Source organism: Balaenoptera borealis, assembly GCF_965194805.1.
Source record: "Balaenoptera borealis genome assembly, chromosome: 20".
NCBI lineage: Eukaryota > Metazoa > Chordata > Mammalia > Artiodactyla > Balaenopteridae > Balaenoptera > Balaenoptera borealis.
The window spans coordinates 47748320-47769017 of NC_138879.1; the positions used below are offsets into that span (position 1 = coordinate 47748320).

The window sequence follows — 20698 nt, forward strand, 5'->3', positions numbered from 1 at the left end:
TCTCTGCCTTCACGTTTCAGGACTGAGGCCAAGGCCTTGCCTCCTGCGCGGGCCTGCTGGTCACTGGGGATCTAGAGCTGGGGGCAGGGGAGGTAGGGCTGCCATGCTGCTAATCTGACTCAGACCCTGGGCTCTCCAATGAGGTAGAAGGTGAGCACCAAGGTCTGGCCCCGTGGGAGCGTAGGCCCCTGGGCCGTTGCCCTGTGTGTGTGTGTGCGGGGGTGAGCCAGCACAGAGCTGGCAGGTGCCACGAGGATGCCAAGCAAACCTCAGACAGGCTCGCCCCGCCCTGCAACGCACCTGCGCAGAGCTGTGTTCTGTCGTCTTCAGCTTCACCGTGTAGCAGACTTGGCTGGTTGATGGGGGCTGGGAGAACAGTGATGTCAGCCACGTGTTAGCTCTGCCTCTTTCTGGTTATGAGACCCTGGGCAATTGACTTAACCTTATTTACTTAATGAAAACAATTTTATTGTAATAATTATATGTTTATTTCAATGTGCAGTAGAGAAATATAACCAGTGCATCAATTCCCATCACAGATATTAGGGTTAGGACAAAGCTAACCTGGGTATTTAAAGCATTTTTTTAATGCACATTGATTTAAAGTAAATAATAACTCAGGTCCCAGTTGAGAAGCTGGTGCATAAGTGACAGAGGCTGGGGAACGCCAGGTTACGGGGTGTCCTCTGTTTGCCTGTGCTTTGGGCTTTTGCTGGGGGCTTGGGACCCGCAGAGGTTTTCAGGTGGAAATGCAGGGACCTGCAGGCGAGGTGTCTGCAGCAGCAGGGAGACTAAAGGAAGCTGCTTCGCCCTGTGAACCAGGTCTTCCTTCTCTGGTGTCTGATCCCCCCACCCTGCCTGGGCTGCAGATGTGATTTAGGAAGTAGCGCAGCGACAGGGCACGGCAGGGCCCGGGGTGTGGCCGTGGGAAGTGGCGGCTGACGTGAAGCCCTTGGGAGGGAGGTTGCTGGTGGAGGGGTACCGGGCCGGGGCTGTCGTGTTGAGGGGCAAAGGCATCCGGAGCCGTGAGAATGGCACGGAGGGGGTGGGCGCTAGGGCACAACACGTTGGCAGAGCATTAGAAGGATCTGGGGAGACTCCAGTGCCAAGGCATGGAGGAGGGCCAAGCTGGGCGAAATGGTGGGAGAGGCCCAGGTCATCAGAGGTCTTGTTTATGGAGAAGCAGGGATCTGCGAGCCAGGGGGACAGGGCTGAGAGGCAAGCAGCAGTGGAAGGAAGTGTGGGGCTGGGGACCTCAGAGCTGCATGGGCCACCCAGGCCGCCAAGTTCATGGCACCAGAGTCTTGATGGGGATTTAGGCAGTGCTCAGCCAAGGTGGGGCCTCAGGAGCTGGCATCTCTGTCTTCTGGGGGACTCTGGAAGTCTCAACTCCCGTCCGGTGGAGACCCCTGCCCGCTAGATCCAGGTCCTGGCTCCCAGCTCCCACCATCCCCGCTGTGGAGCCAGGATTAGGACTTATCTTCAGGGGCCGGAGATTCAGAAAGGAACAACATTTTAAATAATTATTATTTTTAAAGGGTACAGTTAAAATCTTTTTTCATCATGGGCTTATTCTTTTCCTACTTTTTTTTTTTAACATCTTTTCCTACTTTTTTATAGTGGCAAAATATAGATAACATAAATATGCCACTTTAACCATGTTTAAGTGTATGATTCAGTGGGTTAAGTACATTCACAGTGTTGTACAACCATCACCACTATCCATTCCCAGACTTTTCTCATCATCCCAAAGAGAAACTGTACTTATTAAATAATAACCTCCCACTCTCCATCCCCAAGCCTCTGGTAACCTCTATTCTACCTTCTGTCTCTATGAATTTCTTGTTTAACGGGTAATACATATGTGTAGTGTAAATGCACAGAGCAAAAAAATTTCCCTGACCCTACAATTCCCTTCACAGATGAACAGTTTTTATCAATTTCCTGTTTATTCTTTCAGAGGTATCTTATGCATATATAAATACATGTGTATATACATCTTTATATACAAAGAGAACACACTGTTTTATGCCTCTTCCTTTTTTATTAGACTGTGATGAATATATCTGTGATGAAAAGATTTTTAGTGCATCAGAATATCAATATATCCTCCATATTAGTGCACACAGAGCTGCCTTGTCCTTTTTAATGGTTACATAATAATATTCCATTGTAAAGGTGAGTCATACTGTATTTAACCTACCCCTTATCAATAGAAATGCTTCAATTTTCAATTTGCTACATTTATCTATTGTCAGCTCACACCCACTCTTAGTGGGGAAAAAATGCAACAGCACCTAGTTAGTAAGAAGAACAAATTAAACATGATGAGATGCCCTTTCACACCAATTAGACCAGCAAAAATTCGAAAGTCGGGCGACATCAAGTGTTGATGGGGGTGTGGAGGAAGTGGAACCCTCAGACATAGCTGATAGGAATGAAAGGGTCATAACCACTATGGAGAGCAGTTTGGCATTATCTGGTCAAGCTAAAGATACATATATCCTTCAGCCCAGCAATTCCCTATCCAGGAAGTTGCAAAGAAACCCTCCCATGTGGGCCAGGAGATAGGACTATCCATGGCAACAGGTTTGCAATAGCAAAGTGTGGGAGTCAACCTAAATGTCCAATGATGGGACTAAGGAGAAATAAATTGTGGTGTAGTCACAGAGTGGAATGTTATACAGCAATGAAAACAAACTATAGTTTACGCATCAGCAGGAATAAATCTCACAAACCATGGTAAGTGAAAAAATCAGTTGAATGAGGATGTGTACAGTATGATGCCATTTATATGAAGTTTTAAGATGTGCAAGACAATATCATATATTGTTTATGGATGCATACGTATTTAGTAACGTAAAAATGAATGTGTGGAATGATAATTATGGAATTCAAGACAGTGATGGCCCCCGGGGAGAGCAATGGGATGGAGGAGGAAGATCAGGGGATTTCAAATGCATCTGTAATTTTTTAAATTGTGGTGAAATATATATAAAACACAAAATTTGCCATTTTAATCATTTTTAGGTGTAGCATTCAGTGGCATTAATTACATTCACAATATTGTGCAACTATCACTGCTCTCTATTTCTAAAACTTCCTTCGTCACCCCAAGCAGAAACTCTGTGCCCATTAAGCTCCCCATTCCCCTCACCCCAGACCCTGGTAACCTCTAATCTACTTTCTGTCTTTATAAATTTGCCTATTCTAGACATTTCCTATAAGGAAAGTCATATAATATTTGTGCTTTTGTATCTATCTTCTTTCACTTAACGTGTTTTCAACTTTCATCCAGGTTGTAGCATAGAGCAGAACTCATTACTTTTCAGGGCTGAATAATATCCCATCGTATGGATATGCCACATTTTGTTTCTCCATTCATATCTTGGTAGACATGTGGGTTGTTTCCCTTTTGGCTGTTGTGAATGATGCTGCAGTGAACATTAGTGTACAAGTATCTGTTTGAGTCCCTGCTTTCAGTTCTTTTGGATGTGTACCTAGTAGTGGAATTGCTGGGTCATATGGTAATTCTATGTTTAGCTTTTTGAGAAACCTGAAATGTTTTGTTTTTAGGCTGGCTTGTGGGTCTTTATGTTATACTCTAGACCTTTTCTCTATGACTGAAATATTTTATAAATTTCAAAAGTAGAATGAGTTAAAATTGGAAGCCACCATTTTCATTGTTAATATCTTCTGAACTGCATCATAATTCAAAGCTCTTTGAGGGAACATAAGTGGCTATTGGCTCTCAGTTTCAAAACGGCCAGTTAGAACTCCTGCCCATTCTAGCCCATTCATAATGCTGAAACGTTCACGCCACTCTAGAAGACACTGGAACCAGCCCCTGGGCTCCAGCAGTCCCCAGGCCTCTTAGGGTGGGGGCAGAGGGTGCTGCCTCATCCTTGCTGTCATCTAAGCCTCAGGCTACACACCCTGTCCTTCAGCAGGTTATTTCTGGAGCTTCCCCTAAGGATTCAGCATTATCCCTCCCTGGCATCTGATCTCCAGCCAGAGGCAGCCTGATCCTGGGCTAAGCCCCTCCTGCCAGGTGAGCTTCTCACCTTGGCCTCTTTCCAATCCGGCAGCCCAGAACATGGCCTGTGTGGAGAAGGAGAGAGAGCCGTAGTCCCTCCACTCAGCCCCTGGGTGTAAGTCCTGGGTCAGCCTCCCGTGACCTTGGGCCAGGTCCTCCATCTCCAGGCCTCAGAAAGTGGGAGTTGTGGGTGCTGACAGACCTGTGGTCTGCAAACCACTGAACAGGTGTCCCAGGAGGAGAAGGAGACGAGCATCTCTTTGAGCCATTTAGCCCATCACGAGAGCTCCAAGAACATTTGACATCTGTGAAATAACATCATTAGGTAAGTGTTAACTTTTCCCCACTGGTAGGCCCAGTGCTAGTAAATGTACTGTGATGAGTATAATATGTTTATGAAATGTGCATAATAAATTATCAGAAAGAGCTGCATTTTTAATATTGCCTAATATATCCAGTTTGCCTCTCAGCAGCCACAGGCTATATGGCAACCGCTTCCATCGACTTATTGTGCATCGACTTGCACGCTTCCCGGGCTGAGGCCCCGGCGTGGGCTGAGGAAGAGGCAGGGGGCGGCCAGAGTGGATGGCTCCCCTCCCTTCCTGATTTGCCCTCTGTCATCTGGAATCGAAAGAAAAATGGGGCTTTGTTCACCATCAGGCCCCCTGCAGGACGCAGCCTAGAGCCTGTCACAGGGTAGGTGCTCAATAAATATTTGTTACAGTGTGGATTCTTAGAGAAATGAATGGACAAGGGCCTCCAGAAGGCCCCTCTCCATCAAACAGCAAGTGCTTGGAATTTTTCCATCAGCCCCTCATTTGGGTTAAAATTTCCTATCAGTACAGAGAAACTTCTATCAGCACAGCAAGCCCAGAGCTCCTCCAGTAATCAGGGAAGGATGGAGACTGGGGTTACACATTAGACCAGGGCCAGGGAGGGTCCTTCCTCCCAGGGCACACGGACACCGGCCAGAGATGCCAACCAAGGACGTCCAGCCAAGTGCAGGGTAGAGGTCATTTCCTCTAAATGCCTCTCACCTACTGGAAGGAAAGGCTTTAACTGGTCGCTCTCAGCCAGGAAAGAAGTCACAATGCCTGATGTGGGGTGTTTCAGACTCCCTGTTGGGACTTTGCCAAAGCGCTCTAGAAATTCCAACCCTCCCCGCTGAGTGTTGCACGTTGGACAGTGTGGGGACAGCAAAACAGGTGAGAATGTTAAACCGTTTGCACCTGCTAACCCAGCGATTCTCATAAAAATAATTGTGCATAAAAATAATCTAGGCGTGCTTGTTAAGATGCACCCTGAGACTTCACGCACATATCTGAGTTAGTGGGTGTGAGGTAGGGGCCTGGAATCTGCATTATTAGCAGGCATCCCAGGGATACAGGTACCTGGGCCGTCCTTTGAGGAACCCACTTCTACCTTGTTGGACAGGGGCCTTTGTAGTCTGTTGGGGAGGGAGGGGGGAGGGCAGAAGCCTGTTAGGAGAAGCACGTGGGGGAGAATCAAGAGTACAGGGTTCCATGGACTTCCGTGGCGGTCCAGTGGTTAGGACTCCGCACTTCCACTTTAGTGGGCACGGGTTCCATTCCTGGTCAGGGAACTGAGATCCCATATTCTGCGCAGCGCAGCCAAAAAAAAAGAGTGCAGGGTTCCTGAGGGCTGTGAGTCTACCCACTTAACTTTGCCAAGGACGAGTCTAGCTGCCGAGCTGCCCACCCCTGTGTGGGGAATGGAAGGCAACATGATTGATGGGGTCTGGACACGTCCAGCTGTTTAAAGATCCCCACACATGCCAGCCGGCACCCCATCCTTGGCCGGTACGTTCACTTCTCAAGGCACTTTCCCCAGCGTCCTCATCTGGTCCTGGGAGTGGACAGGAAAAGAAGGCAGCCAACTGCATTTCACTGGTGGAGAGACTGAGGCAGGCACAGGGCGTCCAACCATGGTTTGCACCGGGAAGGCAGGGGCAAGAGAATGACGATTCACTGAGCGCCTCTTACGTGCCAGGCACTGGGCCAGACGCTTTATAGGCATCCCTACCTTCATTTCTCACGAGGTTGTTCATGGCCTCCCCCATTCCACAGGTGACGCTGCGGGCCTAAGTTAAGCAGCTTGCCCCAAATCAGACACAGGAAGAGGGAGACACTGGCTTTTGAATCCGTCTGCCTAACTCCCCTGCCCAGACTCTTTCTAGAAACTAGACACCTGCCCAGATAACACCAATTCTACCCCTCCAGGGAGCCCTACCTCATCTCAGCTGGGCTCACAGCTGGATGAAGTAAGACCGCAGAGTGGCCCTTGACTCTGCCGCCTGCTGGAGGTTGGCCTCAGATATGCCACGTGTTTCTCCAGTGGTCATCCTGGCTCCCACTTCTTCCAGACCCTCCCTAGAGCCAGCACCTGCAGAGCCAAGAGCCGGGGGCTGATCTTCCAGAAAGCCAGACCCACAGAAAGTCAAGAAGCCAGGAGGAAGTGATCAGCCCCCTCTGTCCCCACATCCCAGTGAACACACGGGTAGAGCCTTGCCATCAAAAGGGCACAGGGTCAGGAAATCCAGGCTCTCATTCCCGATCACTCGACCTCCTGAAGCCTCAGTTTCCCCATCTGTAAGATGGTGACAACACTCTCGTGCTCCTCAAGTGAATGAAGTACGAAATGATGGTTCAGTGCCTGTACTTTAGTACCCCGTGTCATTACATAATCGCTTTGTGATGCAGCCACCTCTAGCACAGAAGCCACTCTGCGCCTATTTAAGGACTAATCCCCTTACACATCCCTGGGAATGGGAAACCCACTCGTTGTGTTAGGCTTCCAGGCTCTCCTGCCCCTCGCTTGGCCTTTGACTCTTGGAAGGCTGAATTTCTCTCCTACCAGGCTCCCAGATTGTCCTTAGGGAGCTCCCAGGCTGGTTCATTCCCACTGTAACCCCTAAGACTCTCGGCCCCCTCTCTCTTCCTCGTCAGTTTGGGTGGTCCCCAGCCAAGAAGCCTCAGGAAGAGCTCTGGGGAGCAGGATTTTACCTGTGTTTCCAGCTCTGCTCTCTAGGGGTGAGGAGGGAGAGGCGGGGATGGGGGCAGTGGGAGCCTCCGGAGAGTCAGGACCCCAGCTCTGCCACCAGCCAGCAGTCACCTGGGCGAGTCACTGTGTCTGAGCTTTAATTTCCTCACCTGCAAAATGGGAACATCGTACCCTGCCTACATCGTGGGGTGATAAAAGGAATCAGTGAGATAACAGCTGTTGAAGGCTCTTGACAGAGTATACGGTAGATTTCAAGGGTGGGTGGTGACCTTCACCATCCGTTTCAGAACTTGCCCTGAAACAACATGCGGATCTCCATCACATGTCTCACGATGAGTCTCATCTCCCGAAGGGAAGGGTGAAGAGAAAGCCGACGCTGGTGAGCACCTCTCATCTGCCATGCTCTGTGCTAGATGCGGCCTCCCCACCATGCTGTGAGGTTGGAAGTAGCCCCATTTCACAACTGAGGAAACTGAGGTTCAGAGAGAGCCAATGATCTGCCAGAATGATGCAACTGGAAGTGATGAAGGTGAGGCCTCCTCTCACTTCTCTCTGCTCTCCACACCTCCACAGGGGTTATGGTGGGTGGAGGGGCACAGGCTTGGGGTCCTGCATTCAGTTTTCCTGGAAGGGACCCAGCCAAGAAGATAAGCGTTTCTGATGTTCAGTGGAAACCAGAGAGTGAACAGGATTCCGTCTGTACCCAGGGCTTTCTGGGGACACACCTGTATAAGCAGCAGCCGTTCCCAACAGAGCGTTGTTCCTGGGGAAGCAGGACAGCAGCCAGGGCTGGGCATTTGTTTGGTTACCTGACCATGTGGGAAGCCTGAGCCTGTGGGCCGGCCACACCCTGCCACTCCACCTCTGCCTCACTCATCATTCCCTGGGGATGCCCAGCCCTGCCTGCCCTCATCCTCTCCTGACCATGGGGGGCGGGCAGGCGGGGGCTGGGTCCCTCAACCTACTCACAGACCAAGTGAGAGACTGACTCCTGGTTACAGAGAGTGTGTTTGTATGTGACCTGAGAGGAAGGGTGAACAGACTGTGCCAGTAGTGACCTTGTACAGCTGTGGATGTCTTGCTCGTGTGTGAGCATCTTGTCCGGCACTCCTAGGAGTGTGGCTGTGTGTCCTGCTAGATTGGGGGTTGGGAGGTGCCTTGAGTCCCCTGATCACTTTTTGGGTGTGTTCGTACGTCCTGTTAGGTGTGCTGGGGACAGGGGTGCCCTGGGTCCCCTGACCACCTCGACGAGTGCTGTTTGTGTGTCCTGTTAGGGATGTGTGTGTACTGGGGGGTATACGGTGCCACCGCAGCCTCAAGCAACTCTGTACGGGTACGTGTGTCCTGCAGGTGTGAGCAGTGGGAGCTTCCGCCCAGTTCTGCACACGTTTCTGTGCGCTGGGAGTGTCCTTGCACACCGGTATGTGTCCTGTGTGAACGGAGCCCAGAAAGTGCGGGCACGCGCGGGAATGTGCGGGTCCCTGCTCAGCTCCCCGCCCGTCCTGCGGTGCGTGAGTGGAAGGCGCCCGGTGGCCCTGCCCGCCGAGTGTGCGCGCGCGGGGTCCCGGGCCGGCGTGCGCGCCGGTGTGAGTGCGAGTGAGTGCGGCGCCGCTCAGCTCGCTCCGCGCCGCGCCGCCCTCACCGCCCGCACTCTCGCACTGCTCGGCGGCTGCCGGTGACGCGGGCTGGGCCCGCCCCCTGCCTGCCGGCCCCTGGCACTCACTCGCGCCGGCCGCCGCCGAGCAGGCAGCAGCCGCGTCAGGGCCGTCCGGGGGTGCCGCCGGCGATGCCCGCAGCCCCCGCCGCGCCCTGCCGGGCCTGCTGAGCCGCCCCCGAGCCGGGGCCGCGCCGGGTCTGGCCGGGCCGCGCCCGGGCGGGGCCGCGCTGCCTGCATGACCCTCCGGCGGCGCGGGGAGAAGGCGACCATCAGCATCCAGGAGCATATGGCCATCGACGTGTGCCCCGGCCCCATCCGGCCCATCAAGCAGATCTCCGACTACTTCCCCCGCTTCCCGCGGGGCCTGCCGCCGGACGCCGGGCCCCGCGCCGCTGCACCCCCGGACGCCCCCGCGCGCCCGGCCGCGGCCAGCGCGGGCCGCCGCAGCCCCTCCGACGGCGCCCGCGACGACGACGAGGATGTCGACCAGCTGTTTGGAGCCTACGGCGCCAGCCCCGGCCCCGGCCCCGGCCGCAGCACGGCGCGACCGCCCGCCAAGCTGCCCGAGGACGAGCCGGACGCCGACGGCTACGAGTCCGACGACTGCAGTAAGTTTCCCACCCGCCGGCTTCTCGCCCCCTCCCCTGCGCGGCTGCTCGCGCTCCCGACCTCGCCCGCCCTCGGTTCCCCTGCGACCTCGGTTCCCCCGGCACACCTGCCGCTGTGTCGCTGCCCCCGGCCGCGCTGTGCGCTCTCCGCGCGCCCGGCACACACAGCCCCGACACCGCCCCCGAGCAGATCGGAGAGGTGGGAAGTTTGGGGGCCCCCCCGGGGGTGTCCCATTTCCGGGACCCAGCTCCCCGGAGCCCGCGCCGCGCCCCCTCTCGGCCCGCCCGCCGGGAGCCCCGGCGCGGGCGGCGGCTTTTGTTCCCAGGCAGGGCGGAACTGCGCCCCGGGGAGACACCAGTTGCTGCCGGCCGCGCGATCGCTCCCCGCTCCGGAGCCCGCGGCGGACCGGCCCTTCGGCCGAGGGTCGGGTTGGGCGAGAGGCAGAGGGCGCCCGGGGCCCGGGCCGGGCGGCCTCCCTGGTGGGGCCGGCGGCCGCAGAGCGCGGCGGCTTGGCTGGCGTGGGGGCCGAGGACCAGGGGACCGCGGAGCCGCTTGTCCTTTGGAGAAACCTTGGTGGTTCCTCCTCCCGCGTCCGTTGGTCCCGCCGCTGCGCTCGACCGGGCCGCCGACCTTCGCCCACCTGTTACACCCGCTTCCCCGGCCGGGAAGGGCCCCCCACCCCAGCCCGCGCCTCCTCCTCCGGGGCTGAGCCCCGAGCCCCAGGTAGTAGGCAAGCGCCAGGGCTCCCGGGGCCTCCGGGGCCGAGGACCGGCCGGCTGGCGCTCCTGGCGCCTTTCTGGGCTCTGAGGGTGCCCGCGCCGGGACTGGAAGGGAAACCGAGAACGAAGAGGTCGCCGGGCGGTGCGGGATGGGTTTACGCGGGATGGGGGTGGGGGTGGGGCCTGCGCTGCTCGCCAGGCCCCCAGCCCAGCTGTAGCCCCAGCCGCGTCACTCTCAGAGCTGGAAAACCCGAGTCAGACGCCGGCCCTGCTTGGGAGGTGGACCTTTCTCGGGGCAGGGGTCGCTCGCCGACTTCCCCCAGGCTTGCTGGGTCCCATCCCCCGCGCAGCGCAGCGAGGCTGGCTGCGTCTGGCTTGAATGCCCACACGGGCCTCAGGCTGGGGGTCTGGAGTTTCCCCCAGAATAAAATGTGCCTTTGGAAGCTGACAGTGGGGGTGACCACTGCGGGAAGAGGTGGGGCCCGACCTCTCATCACCCTACCTAGGGAGGCCCAGGCGGAGCAAGTGGGAGGAGGCTTGTCAGACCATGGGTCACTAGGAGCCGGGCCTGTGCTGGGAAGCTGCCTGCTCTGCACTTTCTCGGGCCTGGACCACAGCCCTCTGGCCAAAGCCTGGCGTAATGAGGCCCTGCCCTCTGGGCATGGGGATGGGGAACAGTCCTCTCCCTCCACTCTCCTGCCGGCCTGGGGAAACTGGGTCGGGAGAGTTTATTGCCCTCCGGGCTGTATCCTGAATCTTCACCCCCCCCCCCCCAGCTCCTGGCACCTTGGGCAAGGCACTTGCTGTGCCTTTGGGCAGGCCCTAACTGAGACCCAGGTCACCCCTTTGCATGCCCTGAATCTTCAGCCAGCTCCAGAAGAAGGGGTGAGGAACTTGTTCCCATTTCCAGCATCTTTGCTGCTATGCCAAGGGAGCAAGCGAGCAGGTCAGGGCTTCTGCCTGAGCTTCAGGCCCTCCTGGTGCCACTCAGGGCCCTCTGATGACATACGGCTAAGAGATGAGAAATCTGGTTGCTTCTTTTGGCTGTCCCTGAACCCACAGGCAAGGAGGGGACCCGAAAGTGCCCCATCTTCAGTCCATCAACTCAGCAGTCCTTCACAGAACACTCTCCTAGCAGCAGAGAGGGAACAGGGCTGGGGCCCCGGACCCAGAGAGCTCATTGTCCTGCCAGGGGACAGACGCACGTGAGGTCAGCGGTACAAGGTCTGACACAGCCTTGCCAGCCTGAACCATGGGCTGGCCACACCCATGTCACCAGGGCACTCTGCTGAAAAGAGCCAAGGTGGACGGTGTGTGGCTGAGCCAGGGCCAGCTTGGCCCCCTCATTCCCTTCAAGGGGCAGCCACCCTGGGCTCAGACCCCCTCAGTGGCCGAACAAACATCCCACCATGGGAGCACAGAAATCTTGGCTCCTACCCATGGGGGGACCAGGTTCCGGGTGGAACCGCTCTCTACACGATACTCCAGGCTTTACCCCCGTCTCAGCTCTGACAACCAGATCCCTACAATAAGCCTAAATGATTCAAGCCAGATGGTTCATTACAGCTTTAGCCAGGGTTATGCTATTTGCTGCCCTAATTATTGGATTATGTCTGTTCTAACAAAAAGAAATTAGGACGGTTGCTCTGTTGTCCAAGGCTGAGAGTGAAGTGCTGTTTATTTATTCGGCCTTTTTTTCCTTCTCTTTAAAGCCCATCCTTTATTAAGTCACCTCAAGGCATAAGCACAAAATTGACAGGTTCCAAATTGATCTAATAGAGGAGCACTGATGGGGAGAAGATGCAGAAATGTTACAGTTAGAAGTGTCCCCCCAGTGCCCTTCCCCTCCCAGTGGTCCACAGTGCAGCCTGGCTAAGCTGGACTCCGCTGCTTGCTGCCCTCCTGATGGGTCCTATGTCCCACCCTCCGCATGTGCTGCTCCCCTGCCTGAGATGCCCTCCCACCCAATCTCCACCTGTGGAAACAGTCCATTCTTCAAAGCTGTAATGACTAGGATATTCGGGGGTTGTAGGTAACAGAAAAAAATTCAGAGTGCCTTAAACAGTGAGGAGTATGGAGGTCATGTGGCACTGGGGTGGATTCATGCAGCCGCTCGTCAGCAGCATCAGTGGTGATGGTTCTGTCTTTCCACTTGGCCATGCCCTTTTCCTCTTAGGCTGACCTCCCTCATGGTTCAAGGTGGCTGCTGCAGGTCCAGACATCACATGTAACAATAAGATCCTAAATTTGATAAGGATCAGTTTCCTCTCCCATGTCTCAGTTTAAAAGTGAGGAAGCCTCTCCCAGAAGTCCCCAGGAGATCTGTCCTTCTGTCTCGTTGGCCAGAATTACATCTCTTGCCCATGCTTACACCTGCCCCTGCATGATTCACCCTGGGCTAGGTCAGGACTGATCCCCACAGAGGCCTGGAGCAAGGATGGAGGGGAGGAATCGCTGTTAGGCCTGCCCAGAAGTCCCTCAGCTCGAATGATTTCCCTGTCACCGCTGCCTGTGATTCCCTCTCCTTGGAGCCAAGTCATATTCTACCCGGACCGTATTTCTATGCACTTAACCTTATAAGACCAACTAGGTGTCGGGCGCTGTGCTGAGTGTGGAGGTTCCAGAATGCCTGAGACACGATCTCTGCCATCAGGGAGTTCATGGAAACCGTGACACACAAGTAGCCCAGCAGTGAGGACAGGGAGTCAGGAACCCAAATGGGAAGCACCAGCTTGCACAGAGTTCCCCCACGGAGAGGGTGCTCTGAGGCTGGGAGGAGGGAGGACGCAGCCTGGCTTAGTGGAAGGAGGAAGAGTCGAGTGGCTGGAGCAAGGGGAAAAGGCCTCTGATGATGAGGCCAAAGCGGTCATATCACAGACGGCCTTGAATGCCACACCAAGGAGGTTGAACTGAGTCCAGGTGGCAGTGGAAAATATTTGAACAATGTAAAGAATGAATAGGTTTATAAAAGTCCTAACCCTCTGCCTCTGAGCTCCCGAGAAGCAGGGCTATATGATGTGTGGCTCATTCCTCTTTGTACCCCCTGCAGCGCCTGGTCAGTGCCTCAGTTTCCCCAACTATGAAATGCTTTCAACGCAGCCTTGATCATTTTCTGTGGTTCTTGCCATGTTTTTTGTTGTTGTTGTTGTTGTTGTTTTTAAACTATTTCAGAGGCTGACATTTTTCTTAAAAAAACAAAACAAAACAAAACCAGGGCTGGTTTCCTACTCCCAAGGGTGTACGGTTGAGGAAAGTCCAGGTGCAAACCAAGGTCAAAATGATGCTGTCAGTCTCCATCAGCAGAGCAGAGGGATGTGCTGCCTTAGAGGAACTGACAGGGGCTGGAGCTTGATTGTCTCTGAATTAGCCCCATTAAAGCTCTATAATTATCAACAAGCTGGTGACAACTCTCAAAGGCCCATTAGTGACCAAGCCTCATTATTTATCCAAGGATGTTAACTTTAGCCAGGAGGTGTGATTTGAGTGGCTGGAGGACAGGACCCTGTGGCTCACACAGACAAGCACCTTCACCCGCCCTCAGGGCCCGCCTCGCCTGCACAAGCCCAGGGGGTTTTTCAACTCAGAGGCTCCTCCAGGGCGGTGGCTGAGCCCTTCCCACTCCCCACACCCCAAGAGCAATTCTGTTTTTCTCTCTTTTGTTTCTGCGTTGCACCCTCTCAAGAGTTCAGCTAAACAAAGCAGCAGACAAAAAATTTTTGGAAGCCACTAAGCTTTAAGGCAGGAGCTATCAGGATGGAAGTGAAGAGGCTTGGACTCTGCATCCAGCTCTGCTGTGCCACCCTGACCAAATCACCTCCCCTCTCTGAGCCTCGTTTCTCCAAATAGGAAATAAAGACTTTTATTTATGAGCGATGAGAGAGCTTTTATTTATGAGCGATGAGAGAGCTCCACCACCGGCAAGTCTCTAAAAATGGTGACTGAGCTTCTATTTATAAACTATTATTTCTTATAAAACTTGCATTGGAGTTCAAAGATATTCATCAATCCCATCCTGGGGCAGCACTGGGCTTGCTGTTCCTTCCTGGGAAGTGAATACCAGTGTTGGTTTCACTGAGCAGCATCGGGCCTTCCTTAAACACGGATGTCTGTAGAGCCAGTGGAAGGGACCCCTCTCCGCGCCTGGAGCTGAATTTCCCAGTGGGGACTCTGTCTGCTGGCTTGTCCTTCTCTGGAATGGGGAACCGGGCAGAGATCGTGGACTGTGTGTTTTAATAGATGAGCATCACACCACATCTCTGCTCCCATGAGCAGCTGGAGAATGAGTTGGTTTGGATGGACTGGCCGTGTAGATTGAACATCTGCTGTTTGCTGGTGTCAGAGGTGTGGCCGAGGCATGGTCCCTGCCCTCAGGAGGCTAATGTCTGGGGGGCACAGCCACAGGTTAGGTCTGAAGGGAACAGCAGACTGATTTACTGTCGTGCAAAGCCAAGAGCTTTAGAGACTATTATTACAAAAGCCTGGGCCTGGAGAAGCTTGGGCCCATGGCTGTTAGTTGTTACAGACGTGGTGATAGATCACACTCCCTTACAGCACCTCACCTGCTTACCCGCACAGAGGGGAGCTAGGATACAGGCAGCAAAAGGCCAGATACACCTGGACTAAAGCACGCATGCTCCACTCAGGGAAAAGGACTTTAGGCTCCACTCAAGGCCTGTTGAGTTTTTTTAAATTTTTTTTTGGCTGAGTTGGGTCTTTGTTGCTGCACACGGGCTTTCTCTAGTTGCGGTGAGCAGGGGCTACTCTTCGTTGCGGTGCGCGTGTTTCTCATTTCGGTGGCCTCTCGTTGCAGAGCACGGGCTCTAGGCATGTGGGCTTCAGTGGCTGTGGTGTGCGGGCTCAGTAGTTGTGGCTCAACGGGCTCTAGAGCGCAGGCTCAGTAGTTGTAGCGCACGGGCTTAGTTGCTCCACGGCATGTGGGATCTTCCCGGACCAGGGCTCAAACCCCTGTCCCCTGCATGGGCAGGCGGATTCTTAACCACTGCACCAGCAGGGAAGTCCCATGGCCTATTGACTTTTAGTTTAGACACAGTTTTAACAAGTATTCTCACCTGGTTTCAGAGAAGAAACAAGTAACTAGTGAATAGGAGCGAGAGCTGTTTGTGCTACCAGGGGCAGGTACTCTAACAGGAGTTTCAAGCTGATGGCAAAGGAGGAGGCGGAAAAAATGAAGAAAACCTCAAAAAAGAGTGGCCACCTGGGATCCCTCGGTGGAGGAATCATCTCACATGCCCTTCTGTGTCTGGGCTGGGACTCTGACACACAGAACAGTAACCGTAGTCATAGCAATGACTCAGGTTATTCTGAAAAGTGTAAGTGACCATTTGTGTATTCTGCTCACAAAGGCTGGGAGGGGAGTGATCCAATTCAGAATGAGTTCATTCCAGAAAGTGTCTCAGAGGGGCAAGTACAGTTTTCTAGATAAATCACCTAAATGGATCTGCTCCTTCTATAATTATCTACTGAGTTCTTTCTGTACCCCAGGCATGGTGTTAAAGCACAATGCCATGAGGTGGATGCTGTTGTGTCTCCATTTTGCAGATGAGGAAACTGAGGCCCACTGAGACTAGATACACTGTCTAAGGTCACACAGCAAGGAAGTGCAGAGCCAGGATTTGAACCCAGGGTCAGACGTCAGAGGGCAGGTCTCGCACCCTACGGGTGCCCCCGCCAGACAACGACAGAGACACTGAGCTGTGTGCCTGACCCTGTATTAGGAGCTGGGGTGCAAGACAAGTAGTGGCTGGACTCGGCCAGCAGGCTGTGGTTTGCTCTAGACGCACACTGGGCACCCCTGGCCTCCCCCGAGCATCACTCCAACCACTCCGCCCCCCACCCTCTGGGCTGGCCTGTGGTTGGAATGCCCCTTCCCCCAGCCCCAGTGTGCACTGGCCAAGCCCTACTCGTCTTGCATGGCTCAGGTGAAGCGTCACTTCCTCCAGGAAGCCTTTCCTGATCGCCCCAGTTCACATCCAGGCCAGGCATCCCCCGTGAACCCTCCGTCAGTCCTGGCCCACTAAACTTTGTTGTGACCAATCCTTTTCATCTGTTCCTCCCATTAAGCTGCGCTTTCCTCGGGGCAGGAACCCTGTCTTATTGATATCTTCGTTCCTGGAGTCTGGCATATTGTAAACACTTGGTAAAGAATGAATGAATGAATGAGATGCCAGTTGGCCAGCCCAGCAGCCTGCAAGGAGGGTCTGGGCTTCTAAAGACATCCTGTGAATGTGTACCTCGCGGGGAAGAGACTTGCCCCTGAGGTCTGCTCCCACCCACAATCCCGGCCTTCAGGCCGGGAACCATGTGAGAAAAGCCACAGCTGCCGTGTGTGATCACGCCCGAGAGTGGCAGCTGCATCCAATCACTGCTGCACCCTCTGCCCAGCCCTTGGGAATCACTCTCTGCCTTTTAGAGGCTGGGGGTAGCAGCACGCGGGCCCAGCTCGCTCCTCACAGCCTGCCCAGGGCTCCCGAGGGACCGGGGAGACCAGGGAACCGCAGCCCCAAGTGCTGCTGGGGGGCGGTGAGTGGGCCAGCCAGTCGGCCGGGCTGGGGCCTGCAGTGCGGCAGAGACTGACCCCTCTGCCTTCTCGCACACTCCTGGGACAGTTAAGAGGCAGGGGGAGCTGAGGTGTGGAGCTCTGGCCGGTGGTTGCACCAGGAGGACAGGAACCCCTTTAGCTGAGCGCGCGGCACACGTGGCCCCACCCTGGACCAGCCACGGGCCACGAGGCACGGCGCAGGGGTCAGGGGCCCACTGCCCGGCTTTGACTCTCAGTTCACCGCTCGCGGTGTCTGGAGGTGACGGGCCTAACCCCCCCACCCCCGAGCCTCCTTCCCAGGGTTGGGGTCAGTATGCAGCAGGCGCTCTGCTGGTGGCAGTCAGCACGGTCACTGTGGCACCTCGTCCGGCCACGCAGGGGTGGGTGACACTTCTCCACCGTGTGGGCCCGGCGTGACCTGAGCCCTCCCTCTCTGCAGCCGCCCTGGGCACGCTGGACTTCAGCCTGCTCTACGACCAGGAGAACAACGCTCTCCACTGCACCATCAGCAAGGCCAAGGTAGGCCCCACCTGTGCGCCAAGGGCGAGGAGGGAGTTCTCGCTTCAGTCATCTCAGCTGCTCCGGAGATGTAGCTGCCTCCTCTACAGCGAGGCTTTCGGGGGAAAGAGTAGAACAGAGAAGCCAGAGAGAATGGCGGGGGGCGGGCAGCTTTCAGGAGACAGAGGCCCCAGAGCTGGGGAGCTGTCGAAGGAGGGACGGGCAGGCGGGGAGGTGACAGGCCTGTCCTGCAGGCCAAGAGGAAGGGTTGGACTTGGGTGCCTCCGGACTCCCCGAGGAGGCTCTGGACGCTGACGCCACGCCAGGCGGGGGATTAGTCTCCGGTCGCACCGGCCTGAGCTTGCTCTCTGGGTGGAGGCGTGGGCGTCTGTAAACCCCATGCTGGTCCTGCCCCGGGCTGGCACGGTCAGCTCTGTTCTCAGCCACGCTGTTCCCTTCGTCCCCACACCGTGACGCTCCCCCTGGGAGGAAGGTGCCCAAGTTGATGCTCTCCCGCAAGGTAAGGGCAGCCGTGCGGCCTGGTAGACCTCCCGGTAGAGCTGTGGAAGGGCCTGGGCCCGGCTCAGGGCGAGGATCTTCCGGCATCGCTGCCCGCGCCCAGCCCCGCACCACCAGCGCCCCAACCTGCGAGCTTCTCTGCCCCTCCCCCACCCTGCCCGTGGCTCTGCTCACCCAGAGGGGCAGGCTGCCTCGTCCTGCCCCGGCTGTGCCCCACCCGGCCTGGGCCGCCGTGGCTGGACTGCCGTGGCAGCGGTGAGCAGTGTCCCTGTGGGCCAGCACCCCCCCGCCCGCCCCCTCCTCTGGGAGCTGCCCGGGCTGTGACACAGCGCCTGCCCTGCCTTCCTCCCTGCCCTCCTCGAAAGGGCTCCAGACCTGCCCTAGGTACAGAGCTGGGAATCTGATAACCCCCAGCTGTGCTGAGGTGGAGGGCAGGGTGCACGGCCCCGGCAGACCCCTTCCCCTCTCCCTCCACCCAGCTGTGTAGAGGTTGTCCAGGCCTGGGGACTGGGAATGGGCCCTGGCTGCCAGGCTGCTCTGGCCAGAGCCGTCCCTTCTCCCCACCCAGACTCCAGGCCCCGCCTGTGCTGTGTGCCCCGCCTTCCCTACCCAGGCTCTAGAGGGGCTATGTGGGTGTACTGGGGGGTGTGTGTGTGTATGTGTGTGCACACGCGTGTGTCCACTTGGGTTTGTATCACTCAAGGCATTTGAGATGGGGGATGGGAGGACCCTGAGCCATGGTCGCTCCCACATTCTCCAGTTCATCCTCTGCTTAGATCCAGTTCTGCAGGGGAGGGGTGGTGCAGGCATGGGAGGAGCTGGGGCTGGGCTGGGGTGTGAGGAGGAGCCCCAGGGGGTAGGAAGGCTGAGGCAAACAGGCAGAGCCCCTCGGGGGCCTCTGGGAGGATGCCAGATGCCCCAGCGCTGGACCCTAGATTGGCCACCCTCCCTCCAGGTGAGCAGAGCTGCCTCAGTTTGCTATCTGTAAAATAGGGTTAATCATCCCCACCTATGTGGTGGTTGTGAGCATTAAATGAGTGAGTGCTCAGTACCTAAAGCTGTCCTGCAGGACAGGGCCTGGCGGCAGACACCCCCCCACCCACCCCCCGCACCACACACACACGCACGCACACGCACATACGGGCACTCATATCCACAGCAGAACTGGAAAGTTCCACCTTCGTGCGAAAGGGTGAGAGGCGGGATGAGAGGCCTGTGTTGGGAAGGTCTGCCTCTCTGCCACGGTGCACGCAGGGCCGCCCGGCCAAGCCTCGTCCTGGAGCCGGCCCCACGGAGCAGGGCAGAGCTGGAGCCCAGGCAGCTCCCGGCCCAGCTCAGATGCCTCCGCCCTCAGCTGCTTCTCCGGCATCTTTCAAGGGGCCCGGCATGTAGGGGAAGGGGAGCAAATGCCCCACCAGCAGGCCCCGCGTCAGCATTGCCTGCTCAGCTCCCCCAACAACCCTGAGATGTGGGGACTATTAACCCATTTTACAGATGATAAAGCCGAGGCTCAGGAGGCAGATGAAGTCATCCACTTACCCAGCTGATAAGTGCAGGAGCTGAGACCTGAACCCCCCAGCCAGCCTGGCTCTAAAACCCGTGGGCCCCTTCCCGGTAGCGGAGCAGTGTTCGTTGGAAGTCGGAAGGCCCCACCTCAGATCTCAGCCCCTGCCTGGGAGCTCCTCCGAACCAAGGTGGGGAGGGGGGAGAAGAGCCTCAGCTCCCCTGGGAGGTGGGGGAGGTGGGCTGGTCATGAGCAGCCAACTTGCAGCTCATCTTTGAATGAGGTTGTGGGGTTGCCAGCTCTACCCCACACATGCCCCAGCTGCCTTCCTCCATCCCCGTGTGCCGTCCCGGAAGCAGAATAGACGATTATCACAAACAGGAGCAAGCATGAGGTCACCTAGGCCCCTGTCTGTTTATGGTTCCGTGAGTTCCTTGGCTGTGCACACTTGACTGGTGGTTGAGAGTGAGTGAGGGGTGCCATCTTGTGGAGGGACCCTCCACGGCCGGCCAGCTTGTGTGGCTTCTGGGGACACAACGTTTTCCCATGGCCGCAGAGGGAAGCGTGTGGATGAGCGGACAGAGGGTGACAAGGACCTAGGGTCGGTGAGGGAAGTCGCAGTGCATGGGGAGCAGGGAGAAGGGGGATTGGGAAGAAGGAAAGGCCTGACAACAGCAGGAGAACGAGGGCCTCATTCAGAGAAAGTGGTCACCTGGCCCCCAAGATAAGGAAAACAGAAAGAGGCTGATCTGGCAAAGGCACCCCGTGTCGCCTGCCCAGGGCCAGACGTTTGGGGGGGCGGGGGGGGGGAGATGGCACCAGCACGGAGCCTTCCTCGCCACCCCCCATTCTGGAGGTGTGGGGCAGGATTGCTTCTGTGAAGAGGGTCATGAATGGACCCAGCCAGGAGGCCCAGGGGGCGGGGATGCCTGCTGACCCAGGTGCCAGGAGGCCTTGGCTGCTCTGTGTCCCCAAGCCCCCAGTGACACCCTTTGCCGTTCTCCTCTGCTCAGGGCCTGAAGCCGATGGACCACAATGGGCTGGCAGACCCCTATGTCAAGCTGCACCTGCTGCCAGGAGCCAGTAAGGTGAGGGGCCTGCCCGTCGTGACTGGGGCCCAGGCTGGGCTTGGGGCACCCAGGGAGGCCCACAGCTCCCACACCCACTCAGAGCCCAAGCAAGTTGAGGGGTTCACTCCACCTCCACCCAGAGCACCCAGTCACCCCCACACCCTCTAGGCCTCCCGGGGACCTTGAGTCAGCACCACCTGCCTACTGAGTTGGGGAAACTCCCCGGGAGAATTTCTAGGCCAGAGTTTTATAAGAAACACTCTCAGCTGGACGTTAATACTATGCGCAAACAAAGGGTTCTGTGGCCAGATAACACTGGGAAACATTGTTAAACAGGTTTTTTTTACTGCAGGACTTATCAGAGCCTTTAATGTGTTGATGGGCTGCTCTGTGATGCCCCACAAGGGATATGAAGTAGTCAGCAACTGCCCAAATTATTTGACTACAGAACCCTTGTTCCTGTACCAGATGACCTGACGAGCAGACCAGCCCAACAGGTGCATCTA

The 20698-nt window shown here is 56.2% G+C and overlaps 1 protein-coding gene across 3 annotated transcripts in view; it reads left to right on the forward strand.

Annotated features, from left to right (window-relative positions):
• DOC2B (double C2 domain beta) overlaps window positions 1-20698 on the forward strand; it is a 49247-nt gene that overhangs the window by 14280 nt on the left and 14269 nt on the right. For all 3 annotated transcript variants that reach the window (XR_014238163.1, XM_082370738.1, XM_082370739.1), the window contains 3 exons: window positions 21-9322; window positions 17041-17120; window positions 20136-20210. Coding sequence is in view for 2 of the 3 variants with exons in the window: in XM_082370738.1 (XP_082226864.1) it covers window positions 8950-9322; window positions 17041-17120; window positions 20136-20210 (528 nt within the window). In the remaining variant the exon portion in view is untranslated. The remainder of the gene's footprint in view (window positions 1-20; window positions 9323-17040; window positions 17121-20135; window positions 20211-20698) is intronic.